Genomic DNA, 23,242 nt, shown 5'->3' on the forward strand with positions numbered 1-23,242 from the left:
CTGTAGGCAGGAGGAGGTGGACTCAAGCAACACCAAGGGACAGGCTCAAGTGTAGAAAGCATTTGTCATGGCTATTTATTACACGAGCCATAGAACTATTTCAGGAACACATAAACAGACTGTTTAGAAAAGCACAGGGGACACTGCTCTCTCTGCAGTCTGGCCCCTCCCCTCTCCACACGTGAACCCTGGAAGAAGCTCTCCACCTGAGTAGTCATCTATTGAGGCAGATGAACCAGGACCTTCCACTCTCCCCGGCCACCCTCAGGCTACTCTGGGGGAAGGGCACACGACCCAAGTCAGCAAGATTCAACCCCAGGACTTGTGCTGAGCAGGGCCAGGGCGGGGCTGCAGAACGATGGGGTGACTGGGGCTGGAGGGAGCAGAGCTGGAGGACGCAGCCAGCCAGGGCAAAGCTGAGCCTGAGGCCGGATCCTTGAGAGCTTGTGAGCCCCACACAGGTGGTGCCACCCTCACCACTAGAGTGTGAGCCTAATCAGTTACTGGTTTTGCTCGAGCCCATAAGGGCGGTGCGTAGGTTTCGAACATGTGTAATCAAAGTAATCAAAGCCCTGACCGATATAGTATCTGGACTTTCAAACTACTGGATGAAAAAAAAAAAAAAAAGAATTAATACCCAACTAGCTCTTTAATCCAGACCTTGCTGCAATGACGGACATTCTGTTTCTGCACTGCCCACTGCAGTCAGCTACTAGCCATACGTGGCTGCTGAGCCCTTGAAATGTGGTTACGTGTGACTGAGGACCTGAATTCTGAATTGGAGTGAGGTTAAACTGAAATTGCCACATGTGGCTAGTAGCTACTATAGCACACAGTACATATCCTGAAAGATAACCACTGTCAATGTAAATGCTGTTTCTGGCTTATCTAGAGCCAACTGTCCTGCTAATTTATATTATAAATTATACAAATGACCTGGAAGACAGACCGTCACTGCCGAGTCAAGAGCTCCCCTCCAGTCCCACACCTTCCGTCTGGATTCTGAGGGTGCCCGGCTGAGCCCCTGCACATAGTGACCCGTGAGCAGCTACCTGTGATGCCTGCAGAAGGCATGGCAACAGAACCGTGTGTCAAGCAGTGGCCAACAAGCAGAGTGGTCTTTTGGGAGTGGAATAATATTAAATTATTACTATTACTATTCCAGCAAAAATGATCTGAGCACAAATCATCATGGGGGAGGGGAGCACATGCGCAGGTATGAGTAGTGAATGGGTGAAATCAGAAAGGAACTTTGGTGAAATCAGTCATTTATAAGAGTATTTAAAACTTGCGGTCCCTACTTTGGTAATGCTGGAAACTACTCTTTATCAGTCTTTGATCACAATGAAGTATTGGCCAACAAATTAGCAAACTAACTAGCAACTACTATTTCCTGCCATGGGAAAATGAATTGCTCAAAAACAGATTAACATATAGTTTAAAATGAAATCTTATTTCTGAAGTAACACATAAACTGTGAAATGGAATAATTATACAAAAGACTCAGGTTTTTACATTTGAAATCAGACTTTGAAAACTGCATCCTCTAAAACTGCATTTTTGAAATCTCCACCCATGCATGTCATTCTCGAGTCACCCAGGCATGACCTCCCAAGGCCTTGCGACTACCCAGATCTGACTGCCGCCACCTTTTCCAGATGACTGCAGTTCCACTCTGCGGCATGCTCTCCTCCCACCTAATCAGCTGTGCCCACGTGGAGTGCTATTGCTGGCCTTTCTGCCTCCACCATTCTATCTGACAGGAGGCCATTCTATCTGTTCTTTCCGTGGAGATGCTGCTTTGACCTGTCCAGCAGTTCAGCCTCTCCCAACCTGCTCTGCATGGCCATTCTGGCTTTCCTTCCCCTCCAGAGACACTTCAGTGCGCGGTGGCACTAATCACTGCTCCACAACTTGTGGGGTCTCTGGCCCTTGAAGGCCTGGCTATTCTGTCACCTCTCCAAAAGGTTCCTAAAGGCCTGGCTCCAAGCCCTGCCCCCTACCAGAAGCCCCGGGGGCCATCGCTCACATGCTCCAGAGCTGCTCTGTGCCCACAGGGCCCGTCCTGGTGGAAATGTTCATGTGCAGACGCCAACTGCACAAATGTGATTTCACGGTCAAAGGATAAGAAACAGCCTTCTAATTCACATCCCAAAGTGCCCTGAATTATAACAGAGGCTCAACAAACATGGGTTGATTTTTGTTCCCATTTCCTTTTCAAACTCTTGTTGGACTGTAATTAGGCAGGGCTGTTAACTTGAAAAAATTACTGTTATCTAAACAAATGTCCTGAAGTCTGTTGTTACCACATAAAGGATGACGTAATTCAATACGGGTTCAATTCAAGACTTCTGTTATCTCTTCAACTTGAATTAAGAGCTCACACACACAAACTCACACCAAAAATGGGATGGCATATATACGGATTCCTAAGTACTAACTGTGTATATGCTTTTACATATTTTATATACTGCTTAAAAACTTAACATCCTGTTAACATCTGTTCATGTCAATAAACACACTTTAAGATATCATTTAAAGTTATACCAGAATATGTAAGATCATCTCCCCAACCAACAGATCAATAGAACTGAACAGATAAGAACGTGGAAACAGGAGTTCCCTTGTGGCAGTGGGTTATGGATCTGGTGTTGTAACTGCAATGGCTCGGGCTGCTGCTGTGGCATGGGTTTGACCCCTAGCCTGGGAACTTTCACAGGCTGTGGGTGTGGCCCTCCCTCCAAAAGAATGCAGAAATAGGGTAAATACAACTAGGAATTTGGTATATAATAAAGGAGGCCCTTTAAGCTACTGGGAAAAGATGGGTGATTTAGAACATTGTGCTGTGTCTAGCTACATGCTCCTCAAACGGAAATAAATTCCATATGAGGAAGATTAAAAGGACAAAGAAGAAAATGTTAGTAATACTGGTGACACAGAGCTAACAGAAAATGGCAGAGACAAAGATGGGGAGAAAAGTAAAGGCCATGGAGGTAGTTCACAGCTGGGGAATAAAAAGGCCATGAAACCAGAGTAAAGTTACTCAGTATCATCTGTAATTAAAATAGTTAAGTTAAACTTCACAGATGCCATTTTCTTCCACTTATCAGACTCGTAAGAATTAAAGGCTGATGATAATCAATGCTGGCAGGGGCATGACGAAATTATATTCATACACCATGGAGACAAAAAACTAAAACAAAACTCCCCCCGAACTGCTATCATCATCTTAGGGGCTAATTTAGCAGTAAATTAAATTTAAAAATTTTAAATCTGGAACTTAAAAAGCAATTCCAAGGTCAGGGATTTTCCCTGTGGACACACTCACTGCAGTGAGTTCATAAGACACAGGAACCAGGCTTAAAGCAGCACTGTGGGAAAAATAAAACCCTGGGAATGCCTTGTATTTCCATCAGAAGGGAGGGATGAGCAAGCCACAGTATGTGCAGACAGGGCTTGATTTAAGGGCTGGTACACGAAAGGACTGATAGTCACTCATCCAATAAATATTTGCCAAATGTCTATTACATGTCAAGCATTACTCTGATGTTGATATGGAAAGATCTCCAGTATAAGTGAAAAAATCGAGATATCAGAATAATGTGTAGTGTATAATCCTATTATTGTAATATTTAAAATCTATATGTGGATAGTCTTTTCCCCCCCGAGAATGCACAAGACACAGAATGTGGGGTGTGTGTGTACATATACGCATGTGTGTATATATATATTTTCAATGGAGTATTATTCACCTTAAAAGGGAGAACATTCTGTAACACGAAATAAGCTGGTCACAAGAGGACAAACACTCTATGATTCCACTTATGAGGTCCCCAGAGTGATAACATCAGAGACAGAAGCAGGCAGGTGGGTATCAAGGGATGGGGGGGGTGTTTAATGGGGACAGCGTTTCAGTTTTGGGAAGATGAAGAAGTCCTGGAGAGGGATGGTGGTGATGGATGGATGTAATGTCCTGAACTTCGTGCCTTAAAGGGTTAAAATGGTAACCTGTATGCATGTCTATTTTACAAAATAAATAAGTAAATTAAATAATAAGTAAATTATGGAGGTATTTACTGATACTTCCATAGGAATGAAGACATTCTATACCTTTCTCTAGCATCTGAACTTTAACTATTCCATGTAGACACCGCCTCTACAGAAAGCAAAGTGAAAACAGAATGTGCCTCTCTCTGAGGCAGATCAACTGCGAAGTGACAGCAAAATCCTGCCAGGTTCTGAGCCAGGCCTTCTGAACAGCATCCTCAAGCATCTCCTTAGATGGATCTGGGGTGCCACCCCTCCACTCCCCACTAGCCAACCCCACTGAATGGCAAGTCCCTTGACACTAAAATTCTACATCTGTGCAGTGGAGCCAGGGTGCCTGCGCCTGCAAGTCAGTGCACAAACAACAGTCAATGAAGGCAGGCTCCCCAATTCCAGAAGCTGCTCTAGGCTGAAAATATTTGCAAGTGTGAACCTCATCTATGATAATGGCCAATTTAACTCAAGTGTTTCTGTTTCAAAGCAATTAAAGACATTTATCACCATCTGCTCCTGCCACTCCCTTTTTGTTGAAGCAGTTAAGTAGCTACAATCTTTCCCACCAGGTAACCAGGAAGACTGACCCAGTGATTTAAACAAGCACACTCATTTCTGTGTTACAGATTTAAAATACATGTTTGAAAAGAAGAAAAGTGGGAGATGCCAGGTTTAAAGACAAACAGGATCACAGTGTAAGCTGCAGTCTATTTTGTGTTTCAAAGGAAGTGATTCTGGTACTTGTGATGAGGCAATACAGTAGACTGAGAAAAACTGTGGGTTAATGGTGAATGATTCTGGCTGTGACTGAAGTTTCATTAAAACACAATTTTATTAGAAAATATAGATGCAAAGATGTACTATAATTGGTTAAGTATCTATATGCATATGTCTTTTAATTAAGCCCTTTATTCACTGCACAAATGACATCAAGGCAATAAAGGAAATTAAAAAAAGCCCACTCACACCCCTTCCACTGTGGCAGCTCCCTTGCTTTAAGTTCCCTGCCCCACCCCCCACTATATGTATAATCTTTATAGCTGCGACCATAAAAGTGGAGCTATTCCATATGCTGTCTCTTCCCCTTTTTATATCTGAAGTGTTTTTCTCTGTTAGTGATTAGTTTTAGCTGCTGTGTGTTTTAGTCCTGGACTGCCACAGAGGTCCTTGCAAAGCCAGGCCATGACTGCAGGTGCTTTTCTGGGCACCTGCATGAGCACCTGTTGGCCTTGGAGTGGGGGGCCCTCCCCAGGCAGGCCACCTCTGAATCGCCTCAGGGACGCATGGAGGCAGCGTGGCCTGGTGGGGCGCACACCCTGAGGCTGGTGGGTGCTCACACAGGTGCCTGGGGCCCTGGGGGACAGGTAGCAGCGCCCAGTCCACCAGAGGCAGCCCCCAGTCAATAAGCTCTCACAGAAGATGACACTCTCTGCACTCCCTGGTGTACCCCAGCTCTATTTCTCAGGCCTCCTGCCAGATGTGACAAAATTTCACACTGATTCCTGACACGAGCAAGCTGATTCGACCTCCAACAGAATGCTGAAAATCTGAACTCAGAATGCTGCTTTCTGCGCAGAAAAACAAGCCAAGTGGCTACATGCAGCAAAAATCAGTTTTGAATAATGGCTCTAGACTATTAGAAATGTCAACATAATTAAAGTTTAAAAAAAAAAGCACAGGGCTCGTTCTACATTATAGGGAAAAGGCAGCTGCAAAAGACACATTGGGTATACTTGGAGAACCAGTGCTGGCCCAGTTTTGAGCAGTCCATCCCTCCCACTTTGGGGAAGAAACTGGCAGGGGCAGAGATGACTAAGTCCTGGTCCCATAGCGTAGGAAAGAGCTGGGGGGATCTAACCTGACCCCTTTAAAAGAAGATGGTGGTGACTATACCTTCCTTTTCTCTTTGAAGCACAGACACCAACAGACACCAACCATGGGTGCGAGCTCCAGGGCGGCTGTGCCATAGGAGCATCAGTGCTCTGTGAGTCTATCCTGGGCCCACGTGGTCAGAAACCTGTTTCTGAAGCAGTCCCCGGTATTTGCTGTCTATGTGCACTTATGGGGAGTCCTCATCAGATGCTTTCTGATCCCAGCTGTACAGTATGGGCACAGCTCATCTTAGTCTACTTCACAGACACTGAGTCTTTGACAAACTGAAGGTTCGTGGCAACCCTGCATCGAGCAAGTCTATGGGTGCCATCTTTCCAACAGCACTGCTCACTCGTGTCTCTGTCACATTTCGGTACTTCTCATAACGTTTCAAACTTTTTCATTATTAGATCTTTAATCAGTGATGTTACTATTGCAAAAAAAGACTGTAACTTGCTGAAGGCTCAAATGACGGTTAGCCTTTTTTTTTAAGCAATAAAGGATTTTTTAAATTAAGGTGTACATTTTTTAGACATAATATTATTGCATACATAATAAGACTATAGAACAGTGTAAACATAGCCTTTCTATGCACTGGGAAACCAAGAAATGTGACAGATTCGCTTCCCTGCCATGGTCTAGAACTGAATCCATCATGTCCCCAAGGCCTGTCTGGCACACATCCCACTGGGAGAGGGGCGGGCAGGTCTGCTCACAGCCCTGATGCAGGCTGAGGGCCGAGTGGCCAGAGGAATCCACACTCAGGTACTTTCACCAATTGTGCTTCGACCAGGACACTGATGTGGGCCTTTTTTTTTTAGGCCACTCCTGCTGCATATGAAGTTCCCGGGCTAGCGGTCGAATCAGAGCTGCAGCTGTGCCATAGGAGCATCAGTGCTCTGTGAGTCACCACAGCCACAGCAACACCAGATCCTTAACCCACCTAAGAGAGGCCAAGGATCGAACCTGCATCCTCACAGATACTAGGCAGGTTTGTTACCACTGAGCTACAACGGGAACTCCTGATGTGGACCTCTTTACACTTACCTCTGCATTGAAAGTACTCTCCTCAGCTTTCCCGACTTCTGCTTCTGGCAGAGGATTTTTTAAGGTTTGTAAAAATAAAGCTGCTTTCCTTTTACGTTCTGCTTGAAGCTGTTTCTCCTTTGATTCCTTAGATGCTTGGGCCAGCTTTTCCCTGGCAGCAGCTGCCAGTCGGTCCTCCAGCTTTTGCTTTGCTTAAGGAATAAACAAAGAAAAAAGTGACGTTTAGAGCAAGCAGTACTTTATAAATATCTATCTTAATTTTCACAGGCAGCAAAAGGGTCATGAAATACAATGCAGTTATTTTAAAAGATAAATATGATATAAATTTCAGGAAAGGAAAATAAAACTGGGCAAACAGAAGTCTGAGAGAATTAGTTTATAAGGTTTATTATTAGTACTTTTCATATTTGACTTTCAAAATTGAAGTCAGAAAGTTGATGGGATTCCATACCAGTGAAACCTGGAATGATGAAAACCTCAGAATGGTTCTCATAAACATGTGCCCCAAATAGTCACACCAGGTGATGAACACTCTATGAGAAGTGTTTTACTCCAAATAACCCGACACACTGTTTAGTTTACAGGCAGTAAATGCAGATTCAGATACACATGCATGAACACAAGTGTGCCTGGGGAGAGCGACTACAGCACATCAGCACAATGCAGGTTCCCGAGAGCGAGGCATCCTTTGGTTAAATAATTACCTTCTATAAATGTTGCTTGATCTGTGTGTGTATGTTCAGAAAAAGTAATTCACAAAAACCAGTTAGCACAGATAAAAACTGCAAACGCAATTGTTAATCAACTACTTTAGAGCAGAATATAACTTATTTTGGAGGAGGGGTAGCACGCGACAAGATGTCCCCCACAAACGCTGGGGCTGCGAGTCAGAGGCAAGCGGTGGCCACGCCATGACCCGTGAAGATAAGCCGCAGCCTGGAAACCGGCTTGGGCCCCGTCATCTTCAAGGGTCCGACAGTCCTGCAGGGAGAGAGCCTCACAGAAGGGCATCTCCAAGCTCGGTACATTAGCCCGAGCTGGGACATGCTGAGCGCTTGCCCCAGGGCTGCCATTAAAGCACTCTCAGCCAACTCTCAGCTCCTTCTCGGAAAACAAATTGCCAAGGGCGCTGCAGCTGAGCTTAATGAAGAGCAGTGCTCCTCACTCCGCGGAGAACTTCTCAAATGAGCAAAAACATCGCACAGCTCCCAAATGGGTCTGATTTCCAAAGGCTGGAGATTCTAGTTGGCAGTCTCAGTATTTCCGGCTTAGTAGGTTAATCTTTTATTTATGTACTTTTTTCTTTCAAGAAGTTTAAAACATATTGACAAACCTTGCTTTGCTTCTAGCTCCTCCTGGGTAAGTTGAGGCCGCTTCTCCTCAACAACTACACAGGGTGGGGCAACTGCCGGGTTAGTGTTTGTAGCACTACTAGAACTTTCTTGGCCTTCTTTGCTTTCTTCATCATCATCACTGTCATCATCTAGCTTAACACGATTTTTTTCCAGGGGAAGTAGATCATTTTCTTTGGCCTTGATTGCAAAGCTTATTGGAGCAAATGAGGCTATTGAGAAAAGGTGAAAATGGTAACATTTTTAGGTAACCGGAAGCACAGAGCAGAAACCCTCATGGGCCCCACCATCCACATGAGCCGCAGCTGGTGGGAGTAACGTCTGAGTGGAGCCACATCTTACGCAGAGGGAGGTTCTAGGGGCAGCAGGTAGTGTCTGTGACGTCAGAGGGGCTGGTCCAAAGCCCGTCACATGTGCTGAGCCTGAGGGAGGGGGCCACACAGTGCTGGCTCCATCCCAGGCCAGGGCAGGGTGCATGCACTGAGTGCAAGCTGGAGTCACTACTTGAGTAAATGGTCAATTTTCGTTGGTGTTTTCCTTCTTTTTTGGGGCTCAGCATATAGCTGAATTTGTGTAAGTAAGCATATGATGCGACTCCACAATTAAAAGGTACTTCTAGAAAATCCCAACTATATAAAGTTGCCTTTTCTAACAAAGCAGAAGTTACAGAGTCTGTTCCTTTGATTAGCAAACATTGGACTGGGGGCCTACTTTGTGCTAGGCATTATGTCAGATAATTCTCTACAGCTCTAAGAAAAATTTAAACCTAGTATAACAAAAATTTTGGTGGTTCAATTTTTCTCTCCAAGCGTATTTGGAAATTTTAATTTACGAGAACTACAAAGGCCCCAAAGGAAACAATCTTCTTCCCCTTCCCCCAACCACTTAGCACTCACTCACTGAGTCCCCTTCTCAGACACTACGGTAAAAGGCTCTAAACAACACCTAACTGGTTGTAAGAAGACACTTTATAAAAAAAAACCATGAGTTATTACTTATGAAAAATATTCATGTAAACCACAATGAAGGGCAACTCTAAGAGAAGTGCAAACCAGCTGACTCTGACAAAGGAGGTGGATTCTGAGTTGTTGACAAAGGTGGGTTCTGGAAGAGGCTGGGAGTGTGTGGGTGAGCAGACCTGGCTGGCCCCAATGTTTCCCCACCGACTGTTCCAAACCCAAGTGTGACTTGAAGCTTGTAAATAACCCAGATCTTTGAAATGTAACAGTCTCTTGTCAGTAATCACCTCAAGCTACATAGTGCACCCCAAGATGTTAAATGCTGGTAAAGTGGTCTTTTATTTATTATTTATTTATTTTTTGCTTTTTAGGGTGCACCTGAGGTATATGGAGGTTTCCCAGGCTAGGGATGGAATTGGAGCTGTAGCTGCCAGCCTACACCACAGCCACAGCAACAAAGGATCCAAGCTGCATCTGTGATCTATACCAGCTCATGGTAACACCAAATCCTTAACCCACTAAACAAGGCCAGAGATTGAACCTGCATCCTCATGGATACTATTTGGATTCGTTTCCGCCGTGCCACCATGGGAACTCCAAATGCTGGTAAAGTGATATTTTATAAGATAAGTCAAAATGACAGGGGAGCAAAATCAGTCTCTGTATTGATTATACAACATCATGCACCTGCACACTGAGGCACCGAGGTCTACCTTTATAACAACCCCTCAAAGATTCAACATGGGATTAAAAAGATGCTTTGCTGGGAGTCAGTATTGACATTTTTACTGTGATTATGTTAAGAGCAGTCCTTATCTTTTGGAAATACCTGCTATCACCCTGATGGATAAAATGCCATGATTTTGGGATCTGTTTCAGAATATTCTTGGGGTGGGCTGGAGTGAGACTTATAGATGAGATTAGCCCTGAGGTTGGCCATGGGGCTGGATGCTGAGCTCTTGCTTGTGGGGTGGGATGTGATTATTATACCATGCTCTGTTTTCGTACTTTTGTAATTTTCCATAGGAAAAAAATTTCATAATATTAACCCTTTATTGCCTTTAGAAATATGGTCTCTTGAATAGAGTCAAAGCAACGTTTAAAAGGAGAGAAAAATCCAGTGAAACAAAATTACTCAAGATAACTTGGGCCAAAGTATTATATCACAAAATAATTGTAAAATTATTACTCCTAAACAATCTCTTCCTCCAAAAAAAGCATGCAACCAACAAATATATTAAATGAGAACTTCTGGAACACAGTGCAATGCACACCAACTACAGTGCCAAAGAGCACCATTAAATGATATATACTTTTTTTTTTTTTTTTTTTTGGTCTTTTTTTAGGGCCACACCCTTGGCATATGGAAGTTCCCAGGCTAGGGGTCGAATCAGAGCTGCAGCTGCAGATCTACACCACAGCCACAGCAATGTGGGATCCTAGCCGCATCTGTGACATATGCCACAGCTGAAGGCAATGCCGGATCCTTAACCCACTAAGCAAGGCCGAGGGTCAAACCCGCAACCTCATGGATACTAGTCAGGTTTGTTAACTGCTAAGCCATGATGGGAACTCCAATAAATACTTTAAAGTGATTTAACAAAAAACTGATATGCAGAGTCTACAGGTCTCACCTCACTTAGCATTTGCAACCCCAGGAGGAGACTAATACTATTAGGCCTCCCCATTTACAGTTAAGGAAACAAAGGCTAAAAAGGGCAAGTAACTCCCAGTGTAGCTCAGTGAGAAAGCAGGGGATTTGGATTATTTCCTTTGTATAATTTTTTAGTTATACCACTACTGCTTCTACCTAGAATCTTATTTGAAAATCACATCACAACACAGTAAAAGCACTTCCTAAGCCTTCAACCATTTCCCATGGTGTTAAGGATGAAGCCCAAGTCCTGGCCCTGCCCTTTGCCTGGAGCCTTCGCCCTCTTCTTAGGCCTGGACTTTCTCCCTCGTGGAGTCTCATCTAGATGAAGCCTCTCCCCAGGCAGGCTCTGCAGGACTAGCCAGCTGATGGGGCCAGGCCAAGGGGGACTGATGTTCAGGGAATAACTGTGACTAGTCCTACATCTTCCCCACCAAATATACTTCCATTCTTAAGGGATTGAGTTTTATTACTTCTAACTTCTAAAGTGATATATGCTCTCTACAGAAATTTTATTTTCCACAGCTCATCATGCAAACTTTATTTTTTTCCTACGGGAAATTGTAGAAACATAAGGGAGCAAAATGAAAGACCAACTGCAATTCAGATACGGGGAAAAAATGATCTGAACATAATCAGGAGATTCCAAGACATGGACCAGTGCGTGTGTACAAGACACGAGAAATGGGACCATGCTTTACAGTTTTAGAGCCTACTGTTTTCACTTAATAAGCAACATCTTTCCATGTCAACATGGATCATTTTAATAAACGGCAGTATTATTTTTTAGTATGGACAAGCCAATTTATTTCAGTCTCCATCGCTGTTCCCAATTTTATGTATTTTTTTCTTTTCTTTTTCCTTCTTTTTAGGGCTGCACCTGTAGCATATGGAAGTTTCCAGCCTATGGGTTGAAGTGTAGCTACAGACCTATGCCACAGCCACACCAGGTCCTTCACTCACTGGGTGAAGCCAGGGATGGAACCCACATCCTCAAGAACACTATGTCAAGTTCTTAACCTGCTGAGCCACAACAGGAAGTCCCCAACTTTATATTTTTAAAAGCTTGTAAGCCTTGTGATGAATGAATACTTGGTGGAGACACCAAGGTGAGCCAGATGTTTCTAGGAGCAGGGGGGTGTGTACATTTAGTTTGGTACTCTCATCGGGCTGCCTCCTCTAAAGAGGCCTTGCCAACAACCCACAAAGACGGATGTGTGAGGGTCCTGCTGCCCACACCCTATTACTTTAAAAAATTTTCATAGACCATCTACTTTTCATCTTGTGTGAACTATCTTTTCATGTCCTCTGTTTTTCTGCTGCAGTGGATTTTTTTTCTTACTGATTTTTAAGAACTCTTTCTATAGCAAGGATTTTGACCTTCTGTTATATTAGCAATCACTGCCATTCTGACATCTGTCTTTCAACTTTATACAGGCCCAGCTCCCATCAGACCTATTAATCGTTCTTTATCATTTACGGCTTCAATTCTTAGAAAGTCCTTTCCAATTCCAAGACTAGAAAAAAATTACTTTAATTTCTTCTACTTTTAGTGTTTTATTTTTTGCATTTAAATACTTTATCTGGAATCATTACTATTGTCAGATGTGATGTAACAGTCTTATTTTTTTCAAAATGGAGAGCCTGTTTTCCCAACATCAAATGCTTGTCATACTATAGAGCCTTTATCATAAACATCTCAGGAAATGCTGATGCTCTTCCAGCATCTGTTAACAAGACCGACTGTGATGGGAAGTTTTCTGGTGGGATGCTGTGTGGGGGCTGCTGGAAGAAGCCCACCCGCTCATCCCTGCTATCACTATCTTTCTAAACTGGCTTCAATCTCAGGTACTAACATCTTAATTTCTCAGTGACTGTGGCCTGTGGAGGCAAAGCTTTGTGGGGTTAAGGTACTGGGGCTCAAGAGCCTCCTAACTTTCTACCTGTAGGCTCTAGAGCAGCTTTAATCACACAGGCTTTTTCTCTTTCTTGAGGAAAATTACCTTCACCATGACTGTCCTGGCCTGCCTGGTTTTCAGAGGTATTTCACTGACCAATATTTTCTCAATTCTTTCAGGCCTACAGGTCTGTCATTTTACTGTCTCTTTAGAGACAATTTTACCAATTTATATTTTCTTAAACAATTTTTTCAGTTATTTTCAAGTTTATTCAAATTCAGTTATGTATATTATCCTTGTGTACTTTAAAATACCTGTTTTTTCTTTCATTCATCATGTTGTGTATTTGTATTTGCTTTTTTTCTATAGTAAACTTGTACAACGATAGTATGTTTTACTAGTCTTGTATTATCTTCTCACTAATTTCTGCTTTTTTACTGATTCTCCTCTCCTGCTTTCCTTAGATGCATTTTATAGTTTCTTCCTAGGTTCTTAAGTTGAATGCTTGTTTTGTTTTTATTTTTCTTTACCAACTTAAGAATATAAGGATGTACTAGGTTTTTCTTTTAAGTTTTCACTGCATTTGATAATTTTTTAATAAGAAATAATCTCACTGTCCTCACTTTCTTTAATTATTTCAGAGTGTCGACGTGTCTACAACAATCTTTTTGCTCCAGCATTTAGAATATTTTCATTCAAAAATTCAGGCAGACCTTCATTACCTGGCATTTAATGCAAGAGATGTAAGTCTGATGTGCCAACCTGCTTTTTCTCCCCTGTGGAGGACAACCTGCCTATTTTTCTATCTGGATGCTTTTTCTTCCATCTCTATCCCTTTCCTTGGAAATCTGAGGAAAACGTTGAACTTGTCTTCTCATCCAACTAAATTTTAGTGCTTTCATTATATTTTAAAAGTTGGCAGTCTTTTTCTGAATAGTCTTTTCCAGATGTCAGACTATCGGCTACACTAATTTCATATCTTTAATTCTGTGAGAAGACAAATTGGAGATTAACAAAATTCTCCTGGAACTTGGTCACCCTATTTCTAAGGGGCCCATGTGCTCCAAGGCTCAGAAGTACATCCCTCTGAATCCTTGCCTCTTGGCAGGTGCTGTGACTCTGCCTCCTCAGCTTGATAGAAGATGTGCAGCCCTCAGGTGTCGCAGGCACAGACAGCAGGAGGAGGGTGGCCCTATTGCTGTTTCAGCTGCCTACTCAGAGGAAGGTCATGGGAGTGTGGAGGGAGCTCTAGTGTGGCCACAGCCCTGGCTGAGAAGCTGGCCCATTGCACCATCCACACCCTGTGGGGGTCCTGATGCTCCCTGGCTGCTCCTGACTTTCCTGACCTTCTGCCCACCCCCTTCTCTGGCTGACAGTGGGTTCCCCAGGAGGTCACTGCCACTGAGTTCCCGAATGTCTTTCTCTCCCATGTGGGAAGAGAACTAAATTCCAGGGGGGCTGGCTTGTCCTTCTGAACATGAAGAGTGCCTCTCCCGTTTCTGTTCTGTCTGCTATTCCTTCAGTTATTTCACTGAGAGTCTGAAGGTGGCTGGGAAGGGTGAGAGTAAATATGTGCTCAGGTAACTCCTGGACTGAGAGGCTCAAAGATACTTTGATGCTTTCCTAAAACAATGAAGTTTGCTAGTCATTCACCTGGGCCATAGGAATTATTCCTCATCACTATCTACCAAAAAAAGGCATCTCTATGCAAAGAAAAGGGCTTCTCACACACAACCTCAGCCCATCCCTCATGATGCCGCATCTCCGCTGCCTTCCCTTTACCCTGGGTGCTTGTCCTGCAGCACCGGACAGTACTGCCCCTTTCCTGTCACAGCTCTGCTTCAGGCCTTCTGCTCCACCCAAAACCTCACACATGGTTCCTTGGCCTCATCCCTTCACACTCTCACCAGACTGGATAAGGTGGTTCCTCTGATCTAACCTGTAAGGTGTGTAGTTCCCCTGCTGGAAGCCCCAAGACCCGCTGGGAGGGCAAATCCCCCATGAACTGGTCACAGCAACCTTTGCATGTGCACCCCACTTCACACCAACTGAGTCCCTCAGGCCACTTCCTGTCTCTGAACTTGCCACTTGGCTCAGATTGCACCACCTCAGCTTGGGAACACGTCTGTCTCTGGCTCAGACCTCTGCCCTGCATGGCTGTTCCTGTTCCCGCCAGGGGACTTGTGTTCCTATACATGTCCTACTATATGGCTCTCCGACAGCATGCCTGTGTCAGCTTTTCTTCCTTTCTGTTTACGTTTGCTGTTTTCATGTATGTCCGTCCTGGTGGATGACACTCCCCCCAGGAACACAAAAGGTAACTGAAATGCAGCAGCGAGTGAAGTGCTACCTTGTAGAGTGAAGTACAACCTGAAGGGACTTGCTTTAATAAATAAAGAAAACTAATTCCATTGATACAACAGTTTGCATACAGTTTCAGAAGTCCGAGGGGGTCCGAACATTATTTGAAAAATTATAAACACTCCCATTAAAATTGCTACAACAGGCTGTTAAACAAACGTATACCTAGATAAGCTGATAACCAAATGACCTCAAACTGGAAATTAGGAAAGGACTATGCAGTAAGCAAGTTTGGTTACAGCACCTTAAAAGGGGCAGCCCTTCCCTCCTGCCATGTGGTTAAAGGCAACTGACCTCAAGGGGTCCAGAGGTCTTCCTTGCTAATCTGAAGTGCCACCTACAAGGTACAAGGTCAAGACTGGAACTCAGCAGCAAGGGCAGCGTACCTTTCACCAGCTTCCCGTCCGGGACAGCTTTGCTAGTAGATGATGCCTCCTTCTTCCCCGAGGAGCTGCTTCTGCCCCCTGCATCGGCCACGTCTTCAGACACAGCATCCTCCCCAGTGTCACTCGGCTTTTCAGGGGCAGACTCTGCAGGAGCCTCTTCTGGTGCTGACACAGACTGCAGAGAGGAAACATGACTGAGCTGTCCCATGGGAGATCATGCAGAGTTTGTCAGAAAGGATGTGCAGGACACATACAAGCCTACGTCACTCTCTACCAAAATAGGTTTTAAAAAAATATTAGAGGAGTTCCCGTCATGGCACAAAGGAAATGAATCCGACTAGGAACCATGAGGTTTCAGGTTTGATCCCTGGCCTTGCTCAGTGGATTAAGGATCTGGTGTTGCTATGAGCTGTGGTGTAGGTCACAGACGTGGCTCGGATCTGGTGTTGCTATGGCTCTGGTGCAGGCCAGCAGCTAAAGCTCCGATTAGACCCCTAGCCTGGGAATCTCCATATGCCGTGGGTACGGACCTAAAAAGATAAAAGACAAAAGAAAAAAGACCAAAAAAAAAAAAAGTGTCCAGGTAATGAGAAGATGAGAATACAGGCAGAAGAAAGGATTATAAGGACTGCAAGCAATGCTTCTAACAGGTACCTAGGAACCAAGTGTAAGGAAATGTGCAAGGAAGAAAGACGTTGGGGGAGCTGTTGGCAGGCAGTGCTAGAGGACAAAAGTTGGACAAGTACAGGACAAATGGTGCAGCATCAGCACATCAGCAGGGAGCTCCCATGGGCACACTTTCTGCATTTAAGTACATGTTAATACAACAGAATTATAGGATGCGGCTTCCTTCAAAGGGAGTCAAAAATTAATACCCAACCAAAACATCAAATACTTGAAGAGACAGGGTTTGGTTTTTTGTTTTTTTGTTTTTTTTTGCTTAGAGCATGTTGGACAAATGATTATCAATGAACTATGAATATGGGTCAAAGATTTCAACAGATCTAAAGCAAGAGAGACAGGGAAAGTTAAATTCAGCAAGTATAGGACATATATTACACCTAAAAGCAACAAGCCCTATTATTACACACACTGCAAATAGACAGTTCTTCCCAGACAAGTACCTGTGCGCTCTCACCCCCTTCTTTCTGGAGGAAGAACTGCTTCTTAAACTCATAATAGGCATTATACTGGTGCCAGGGCTGCAGGAACTCGAACCTGGGAACAGAAAAGGGGATAGGTCAGCTAACAAGACATACTCGCCTGCTGCAACACACCTCGGCTCCGAGTGACCGTGCCTGCTGCTAGCAAGACGCTGCTCTAACTCTTCAGTGACCAGCCCTAATGGTCTCAACAATCTCTCGCAGGAGCTACGACCACCCTTGCCATGTAATAGGCCTCAGAGACTGAAGTGGGGAGGTCAGAGCGCTGGTCCTCGGTCACACATTTCACGCTGCAACCCTAGCATGAACATTCTTTGATTAAAAAAACAAAGTGAAGTGTGTATCTGAATTTCCAGTCTGCTTGAAAAGCATGAATTTCAGCCTTTTATTTTAGGTAGCTTCAACATTTAAAAAAAACCAAAGCAAAACCAACTATACAAACAAAAAACAGGAAACACCAACCAAAAAAAAAAAAAAAAAACCCCACCAGCTCAGCACTCTTTTAACATAAGAGTTAAAAATATTTTTAAAAAGAAAAGAATTATGAGGCTCAATTAACCCACATAAAATCCTTTACCTCACCTTTGATCATTCTTGGCACGAACGCTGGTCTCAAATTTAAGGCCGTTCCTGGCCACGTACTCAGCCAGCTTGTCAATCACGGGCTGGATGTCGGGGGGCGGGGGGATGATGGCAGCCACAGGAGCAAGTGCACTGCAGAGAAGAGCTTGGTCACACCGGCAGCACCAGGCCCTCTTCCAGATCCCCGCAGGCAGGGGGTCGGGCCAGTGGCTGCTGCAGGGGGCCCTCACTGTCTCAGTTCATGCTAGCACGTAAATCACACACAGACAGGGAAGCTCTTTATCCGAGAGGACTTGTGCTATAGAAAACTAATCAAAGTCAGTCTATTTGAAACAGGGACCGAAACATCATTGCCAATGGTGAAAACAGTGGCTTTACTCAAAATGACAAGTAAGGACATGAAAACAGGTTCATCTTTGTCTTCCTCACATTTCCCTCCAATTGCTAATTCTTAGAAGCAACCAAGAATAAATCAAGTGTGGGCTGTTGTCATATAAAAAAAGAAAAAAAAAAAAAAAAAAAAAAAAGAATGCTGGCTAGCATGATTCATCACCCTTCGTTTCACATTTGACTTTCTCAGCCTGAACAGAAAGTAGGTCATTTTTGCAGATGCCCACGTGTCCTGTCTTAACTTCTTGAGCATCTTTGCAGCTGCAGACAGTCCAGTGCCTCTGAAGTGCTCAACACCCAGAAACTCAGAGCCCAACTCCATGCCACCCAGGGCAGGTGCCAGGGGTCCAGTTCTGGCCTTGCTGGCTCTGACATTTAGTGTTAGCTGGGTTGATGGCCAGATCTCCATCTGCCAACAGCTTATGAGATTCACTTGCATCAATTTTATGAAATCCTGCATTTTTTTGCAAATAACTTGGCTTCACTTCACACTGCTTTTGCCTGCTCTGCCCAACTGAGATGTCAACACAGCATAAGAACAGATGAGGGAAGCACTGAGGGAAATGGTGCAGGGCGCTAACTGGGCATGAATTTTCTAAGTGGGTAGACTCACTGCTGCAAGTGTTTATGTCATGACCATTTCTGTTGCCCTATTAGCCCTGTAACCTAGATAATAAATATTCAGAGAGATAACAGATGCCCTCTCTGTAACCCACATTACAAAGATGTGGGTATCTGCAAACCACAAACACAGGTATGCAGGTGACCACAGAAGTGACATTGTTGTACCTTGTGGTGATGGTGGTGGAGGTCACCCCACTACTCGTCTCCGCTGTGGTTGGGGGCGGCGGTGGTGTGGTCCCTGGGGGGGGCGGGGCAGTGGCTGTCACTCCGGCAGAGCTGGACACGGCCACCCCAGCGGGCAGGGTGCTATAGTAAGTGGCCACATCAACCCCCGGAGGGGGAGGTGCCAGGCAGTAGGTGCCGTCTGGCAGCATGTAGTAGCTGTAGTACATGGCGGCCACCGTTGCTGTGAAAAGACACATTTGGGGAGCGTGAGTGTGGCACATGACAGGCTAGTTGGTGAGCATCCACAATGCAATGAGAAGGGACACATTTCTGAGTGCAATGCCACTTCTGTCCGTGGTCAACCACATCATTTTCTATATCTTTCTGATATAAGAACAGCTGCCCAGGTGACCCACAATTTGGAAGAATCAGCCAATGTCCAGACACACACCCAGGGACACGGGAAAGTGCACGGGGACACTCAAAGCAGCCCAGTCTGGACCTGCCAACACAAATGGATGTCCTCCCTAACTTCAGCATGTGCAGATCAGGACTAAGTACCCTCCCTGTTCAGCAGCCCCAGCTTCCCCTTCTGTGTGGCCTGTGAGGTGATCTGAGTTGAGGACTAAACACTGTTTGCTGGTTTCCCCATTTGACACCAACACTCCATTCTCTACGCCCCTACTTTTCTCATTTAAACATTCATCTTGGCATAAGTTGTAGCAATGTTTTTTTGATGTCAGTCTCCCAAGACAATAGAAATAAAAGCAAAAATAAACTCATGGGTCCTAATCAACTTACAGGCTTTTGCAAAACAAAGGAAGCCACTAACAAAATGAAGAGACAACCTGCACACTCAGCGAAAATATTTGTAATTGATGTGATTGACGAGGGCTTCGTTTCCAACCTATACAAAGACGTCATACAACTGAATTAACGAAAACAAACAACCTAATCAAAAAATGGGCAGAAGACCTAAATGGACATTTCTTCAAGGAAGACATACAGATGGCCAACAAGCACATGAAAAGATACTCAACATGATTAATTATCAGAGAAATGCAAAAACTACAATGAGGGATCACCTCACTCCAGTCAGAATGGCCATGATCAAAAAGTCTACAAATAACAAATGCTGGAGAGGGTGTGGAGAAAAGAGAGTCCTCCTACACTGTTGATGGCAAGGTAAACTGGTGCAGTTGCTATGGAAAACAGTAGGGAGGTTCCTTTAAAAACTAAAAATAGAACTACCATGTGATCCAGTAATCCCCCTCCTGGGCATCTATCCAGAGAAAACTATAATTTGAGGAGATCCATGCACCCCTAGTCACAACAGCCAAGACACAGAAGCAACCTCAATGTCCATCAATAGATGATTGGATAAAGATGTGGTTCATCTATACAATGGAATATGTAGCCATAAAAAGAATGAAATAATGCCAACTGCAGCAACATGGATGGACCTAGAGATTATCATACTAAGTGAAGTTAAGTCAAAGAACAATAACCATATGATTTTTGCCCATATGCCTCTGCCCAAGGGGTGAGAAGAAAGACCCCGGGAACTTGGTTATCTGAGGGTCTGGATGGGAGCAGTGACTCCATTCTTCCCTTATGTATGGAATCTAAAATATACAAATGAACTTTTAACAAAACAGAAACATACGTCGTGGCTCAGTGGTTAATGAACCCAACTTGTATCCATAAGGATGCGGGTTCAATCCTTGGCCTCGCTCAGTGGGTTAAGGATCTGACACTGGCATGAACTGTGGTGTAGATTGCAGATGTGGCTCAGATCCCACGTTGCTACCGCTGTGCTGTAAGCCGGTGGCTGTGTTGTAAGCCAGCAGCTGCAGCTCCAATTTGACCCCTAGCCTGGGAACCTCCATAAGTGGCAGGTGTGGCCCTAAAAAGACAAAAAACAAAAACAACCCCCCCAAATTAGATATACAAATGAACTTTATGCAAAACAGAAACATACTAACAGACATAGAAAACAAGTTTATGGTTACCAAAGAGGATAGTAAGGGGCAGAGGGGGATAAATTAGGAGTTTGGGATTAGGAGATACAAACTATTATATACAAAATAGACAACAAGGTCCTACTGTGCAGCATGGGGACTATATTCGGTATCTTATAATAAACCATAAAGGAAAGGAATATGAGAAAGAATATATATAACACATATATTAAGTGAATTTGATATATGCAATATAAATACATACATACATATATAATAAATATCTGTATCACTCTGTTATACACCTGAAACTAATATAATCAACTAAGCTTCATTAAAAAAATAAACAAATATTCACCTTGGACATCACCACATCTACAAAGCTGTGCTGCTCTGTAACCATGCACGCCCCCACCTCAGCATGCAGATGTACTGCAATTTATTTAAACACCACCTGGAGTTCCCTGGTGGTACAGCGGGTTAAGGATCTGGTGCTGCCATTGCTGTGCCCAGGGTCTGATCCCTGGCCTGGGAACTTCTGCCTGTTGAGATGCAGCCAAAAAAAGAAAGGGGAAAAAAGTCTCGATGGATTCTGAAATCGTTTTGGGACTTTATTAACAGTGAAGTACAATAACTTCCTATATGTTTTGTGCACATACGCAAATGTCTGTAGGATGAAGCTCATTTTTTTAAACAATCAAAAGTTGTCTAAGTTTACTTATTTTTTATTTTTGGGAATCAAACCCAACAAAATCATGGATGATCCACTGATCTAGTTAAGAATTTAAATATCTGATCCTGTTGTAGATAAGCAACTGGTTCTGATGACTGAGATTTATTTTCTTCTTCATTAGAGGATGGTGAAAGATTTTTCTAATTAAGGAATTTAATTTTGATTTCGATTTACTTTGAAACAAAAGCATTTACAAACAATGAAAGCTCTGCACTGACCATGGTTTCTGGTAATGCATGCCATGTGGGGGAGGTATCATCAGCACAGAAACTTAAAATTTCTCATTAACAGCCAGTTCCCGTTGGAATGACTGCATAGCTCACATGTGCTGCAGGCACATCCACAGCTGCCAACGACTCAGTTTGCATTAATTATGCATGTCTGAAGTCCCAAGTTGTGACTCTGGCTCCATGCTGTGCCCTGACCACCATTACACATGAACAACATCATCCCACATTTTCAAAGGAAGATATGTGGCCTCAACATCCTCTCTATGTGATCTTGGGCACAGAAACATTCAGATCATATCTCTGAAGGTGGCAGAGATGAGACCGTGTGAGAAGGCAGGAGGCTGCCATCAGGAAAGGCAGTAACCCCAGCACTTAGCACGCAGAATCTACCGGCTAGGGTGGGGGAACAACTGATACGATGGTTCAGATAATAGCCTTTCCTGCCCTAATAAATTAGGCATTCAAATATGAGCAGAGGCCTCTGAGAGATCCCACATCATCCCTGGAGGAATGAAATCACTATTTCCACCCAGCCCCTTCAGATAACCAAGCTCCTGGGGTCTTTCTCCTCACCCTCCTGGCAGGGGCACCCCCCGCCAAAGGGAGGAGGAAACAAGGTGGCATCAGCAAGAGCAGAGTGTGACCCTGACCTTCCACAGAGAGCCTCCCCCCCACCCAAGTCCAAGTCCCAGGAGAGGGAAGAGCAAGTGCTGCCACTGGCCAAAGGGTCACAGCTCAAGGAAGGACCAATACTCCACATCCTGGCCTGGACTGGCAGCCTTTTCAAAAAACAGCCCAAATAAATTTAAAAACTGTAGCCACAACTGAAACATATGAATTCAAAAACAATGCAGTTTACAATTAAGTTTCAACTAATACTATGCATTATGCAACTGCAATTTAGTGCATTCTTCTATATAACAGAAGTGAATACATTATTTTCAAAATTGAGTATCACTCCTCTGAAAATACGAACATGCAGATTAACCATCAGTCTATGGCATTTCTGAACTCCCATCACATTAAATAAAACAAAGTGCTAAAAATAGCCCTGCCAGCAAGACAGCAGATTTAACTCAGCTCACCCATTAAAAATATCTAAAAGCATTTGCTGAAACAGAAAAAAAAGTTAAAAATGCACAGCTGAGCTCACAAAAAGAAAAGGCTCCTTCTCCTAAGCCTTGAGCCACGTCTTAGGTGGAAAGCAGGGATTTCCAAGATAGAGACAGAGGTGTGAGGGGAGAGACACATGGACGGATGGAATACACAAGACGCCTTCTCCCCTCTTACCCACGTGCTCTGAGTCCCTTCCAATAAATTCTAATTACACCCGGCAAAGGTGAGTAAGAATTGGAAAGTGACCCTGAAGGCAATGAAATAGCCATGGCCTGATGAGCTTAGAATGCAGACATCCTGCTGCAAGGCACAAGCAGGGCACCACTGTAGCTGGGGACCCAGCGGCGAACCAGTTACCTTCCCTGTTTCTCCCAGGTCTCATGTCATGTGTGGAATGGCACAGATGAAAAGATCTCATGGAGAAGGTTCTTTCTGTCCTTTTCCCCAGATATGGAGGCCCGAGGTGGATGTGACAGTGACAGAGCCAACCTTAACCTGAGACCCAGCCTGGCCTGCATCCCTCCACCACCCCATCAATGGTAAGTAATGCTGTGCCCCCTCATTTTCCACCCTGGCACCTCCAGACAGTGTCTTCTGCTCCGTGAAGCCCCTAAGTTTTACTTCCAACAAACAACAAATGCCGGTGAGGGTATGGAGAAAAAGGACCCTCATACACTGGTGGTGGGAATGTAAATGGGTACGGCCACT

The 23,242-nt window shown here is 44.1% G+C and overlaps 1 protein-coding gene across 6 annotated transcripts in view; it reads right to left on the bottom strand.

Annotated features, from left to right (window-relative positions):
* The window catches only part of SFSWAP (splicing factor SWAP homolog), a 78,000-nt gene that overhangs the window by 23,428 nt on the left and 31,330 nt on the right, over positions 1–23,242 (bottom strand). For 5 of the 6 annotated variants that reach the window (XM_003132856.4, XM_021073982.1, XM_021073980.1 and 2 more), the window contains 6 exons: positions 18,495–18,735; positions 17,316–17,447; positions 16,695–16,788; positions 15,571–15,745; positions 8,294–8,524; positions 6,961–7,151 (listed from right to left, as the gene is read on the bottom strand). In XM_003132856.4, the coding sequence (XP_003132904.1) occupies positions 6,961–7,151; positions 8,294–8,524; positions 15,571–15,745; positions 16,695–16,788; positions 17,316–17,447; positions 18,495–18,735 (1,064 nt within the window). The remainder of the gene's footprint in view (positions 1–6,960; positions 7,152–8,293; positions 8,525–15,570; positions 15,746–16,694; positions 16,789–17,315; positions 17,448–18,494; positions 18,736–23,242) is intronic. The other variant, XM_005670529.3, reaches the window with a different exon arrangement.

This window comes from Sus scrofa, chromosome 14, assembly GCF_000003025.6.
Source record: "Sus scrofa isolate TJ Tabasco breed Duroc chromosome 14, Sscrofa11.1, whole genome shotgun sequence".
In the NCBI taxonomy this organism is placed as follows: domain Eukaryota; kingdom Metazoa; phylum Chordata; class Mammalia; order Artiodactyla; family Suidae; genus Sus; species Sus scrofa.